At 48.1% G+C, this 2,798-nt stretch overlaps 1 protein-coding gene across 1 annotated transcript; it reads right to left on the reverse strand.

The window, feature by feature from the left end:
* Positions 1–1,140: 1,140 nt before the first annotated feature.
* LOC148570092 (uncharacterized) lies at positions 1,141–1,641 on the reverse strand. Its single transcript, XM_088506834.1, has one exon. The coding sequence runs from the start codon at positions 1,639–1,641 to the stop codon at positions 1,141–1,143; it is 501 nt and encodes a 166-aa protein (XP_088362960.1).
* Between the last annotated feature and the right edge of the window lie 1,157 nt (positions 1,642–2,798).

Here is a 2,798-nt window from a genome sequence, read left to right on the forward strand (position 1 = left end):
AGAAGGGGAGGGACCTTAGGGCTGATCCGGCGAGAAATCTGGACAAGGCAGCCAGCCTTCCATTTAGCTGTTGTACCTCCTTTACACAGGTCGGGCTTTTCACGTCGAGTATAGCTCGGCATTTGTCCGGGTTTGCTTCAATGCCCCTTTAGTTTAGCATGAACCCTAGGAACTTGCCGGCTTCCACTGTGAAGGTGCACTTTGTGGGGTTAAGCCTCATCCCGTGCTTTCTTATGGTGTCGAATACTTCGGCCAGATCGGACAACAATGTTCCTTCCCACTGAGTTTTGACTAGCATGTTGTCCACGTAGACTTCCATTAGCTTCCCGATGTGACCAGCGAATACCTTGTTTATGGACCTCTGATATGTGGCCCCCACGTTCATTAGTCTAAACGGCATTACGACGTAGTAGTAGTTTGCTTTTGGGGTTAGGAACGAGGTTTTTTCTTGGTCGGGTTTATGCATTGGTATTTGGTTATATCCTGGGTAGGCGTCCATGAAGGAGAGGTACTTGTACCCTGAGGATGCATCGACTAAGGCGTCGATGCTTGGAAGGGGGTAAAGGTCTTTTGGACAGGCTTTGTTGAGGTCGGTGTAGTCTACACATATTTTCCACTTTCCATTTGGCTTCTTTACCAGCACGACATTCGCCAGCCAAAGTTGGTACTTAACCTCTCTTACGAATCCTGCCTCTAGCAAGGCCCGCACTTTCTCCTCCACGACTTGTGATCTTTCCGGGCCGAGCTTCCTACGCTTTTGTTGTATTGGTCGAGATTCAGGGTATACGACCAATCTATGCCTCATCAGTCCGGGATCAAAGCCGGGCATGTCAGCGGCTTTCCAGGTGAAGAGGTCCGAGTTTTCTTTTAGGAACTTAATGAGTAGCTCCTTTAGGCCTTCTTTTAGGTTTGCTCCGACTTTGGTTGTCTTATCTGGGGTATCTCTAACCTGTACCTCCTCGGTCTCGCCTTCTGGTTGTGGACAAAATTCTTCACGTATTCAGGCTCCTCCGAGTTCGATGGCGTTAGTCTCCCTCCCTCCGGGCTACCTTTCAGGTTTACGCTGTCATTGTAGCATCATCGAGCAAGCTTCTGATCACCCTTTATGATGGCTATGCCTTCCGTAGTTGAGAATTTCATTTATAGGTGTGGAGTAGATACTACTGCGGCGAGTCGGTTTAGAGTTGTCCGGCCTAGGAGGGCATTATATACCGAGCTTACATCGACTACAATGTAGTCGACACTTAATGTTCTGGACCAGGCTTCCTTCCCGAAGGTAGTGTGCAACGAGATGTATCCGAGAGGTTGAATCGGGGTGTCCCCCAGCCCGAATAGGCTGTTGGGATATGCGTTTAACTCCTTTTCTTCGTTCCCGAGCCTGTCAGAGGCGGCTTTGAATAGGATGTCAGCCGAACTCTCCTGGTCGACCAGAGTTCGATGGAAGTTGGCATTTTCCAGTATGATGGTGATAACTACGGGATCGTCATGCCCTAGGGCGATGCCTATAGCATCTTCTTTGGTAAAAGAGATTGTGGGGAAGTCGGGTGGTTGACTCTCCTCTGCGACATGGTATGCCTCCTTAAGGTGCCTTTTGCGGGACGATCTTGAGATCCTACCTCCTGCGACTCCTCCATTGATCATATCGACGTGCCTTTCTGGGGGTGAGAGGGGGCGTTCTGGCCGTCCTCCCTCTTCATCCCTTTTTCTCTTTCTTTGGTTGTCTGTTCTGTTGGCTAGGTATTGGTCCAGTTGTCATTCCCGGGCCAACTTCTCTATGACATTTTTCAGGTTGTAGCATTCGTTGGTAGGGTGCCTGTAGAGTTTGTAGTATTCGAAATATTCCGTCTGACTTCCTCCTTTTTTGTGTTTGATAGGACGGGGAGGCGGGATCTTCTCTGTGTGACATATTTCCCTGTAGACGTTTACTAGGGATACTCAGAGGGAGGTGTAGTTGTGATATTTCCTGGGCTTCTTAGCAGTTGACTCTTCCTTCTTTTTTGGCTCTTTGTGTTTGTCTAGGGAAGAATAGGAAAAATTGGCTCTTGAAGTTTCTCCCATCTGGGAGTTTTCTTCCATATTGATGTATTTCTCGGCCCGTTCTTGCACTTCATTCAGGGAGGTGGGATATTTTTTGGATATGAACTAGCTGAATGGCCCTTCTCATATGCCGTTTATCAGCTCTATGATGGCTGCTTCGGTGGGAAGATTTTGTATGTCGAGACATGCTTTATTAAATCTTTTTATATATGTCCGAAGGCTCTCCCAATCTCCTTTCTTGATTCTGAGTAGACTTGGTGTGTGCTTGGTTTTGTCCCTTTGATAGAGAATCTGGCCAGAAATTTCTTGGTGAGATCATCGAAGTTGGTGATTGACCTTGGAGGTAGGTTATCGAACCACTTTATAGTTGTTTTGGTGAGAGTGACCGGAAAAGCTTTGCAGCAAGTTGTGTCAGAGGTCTCGGTGAGGTACATCTGACTCCTAAAGTTGCTAAGATTATGGCTTGGATCGAATCCTCCGTCGTACAGGTCCATGTCGGGGGGTATAAGATCCTTGGGGACTTTCACTTTCATAGTTTCCTCTGAGAATGGGTCTTACTCTCTGAAGGGGCTGGTCTCGTGGTTTGGGTAGTGCGAGATTTGAGGTTAGCTTCGAGCTTTTGGGGTTTTCCTTCCAGCTCTCGGCACCTTCTCGTCTCCCTACGGAGATTTCGTTCGGCCTCCCATTGGCGCTCGGCCTCTCGCTTGAGCTGTTTTAGGAGATCCTGTTGTTTGCGGATGGCATCTAATATTTTCGTGTTG

The sequence above is a fragment of the Arachis ipaensis genome, chromosome B3, assembly GCF_059453495.1.
Source record: "Arachis ipaensis isolate K30076 ecotype BB chromosome B3, ASM5945349v1, whole genome shotgun sequence".
Taxonomy (NCBI): Eukaryota; Viridiplantae; Streptophyta; class Magnoliopsida; order Fabales; family Fabaceae; genus Arachis; species Arachis ipaensis.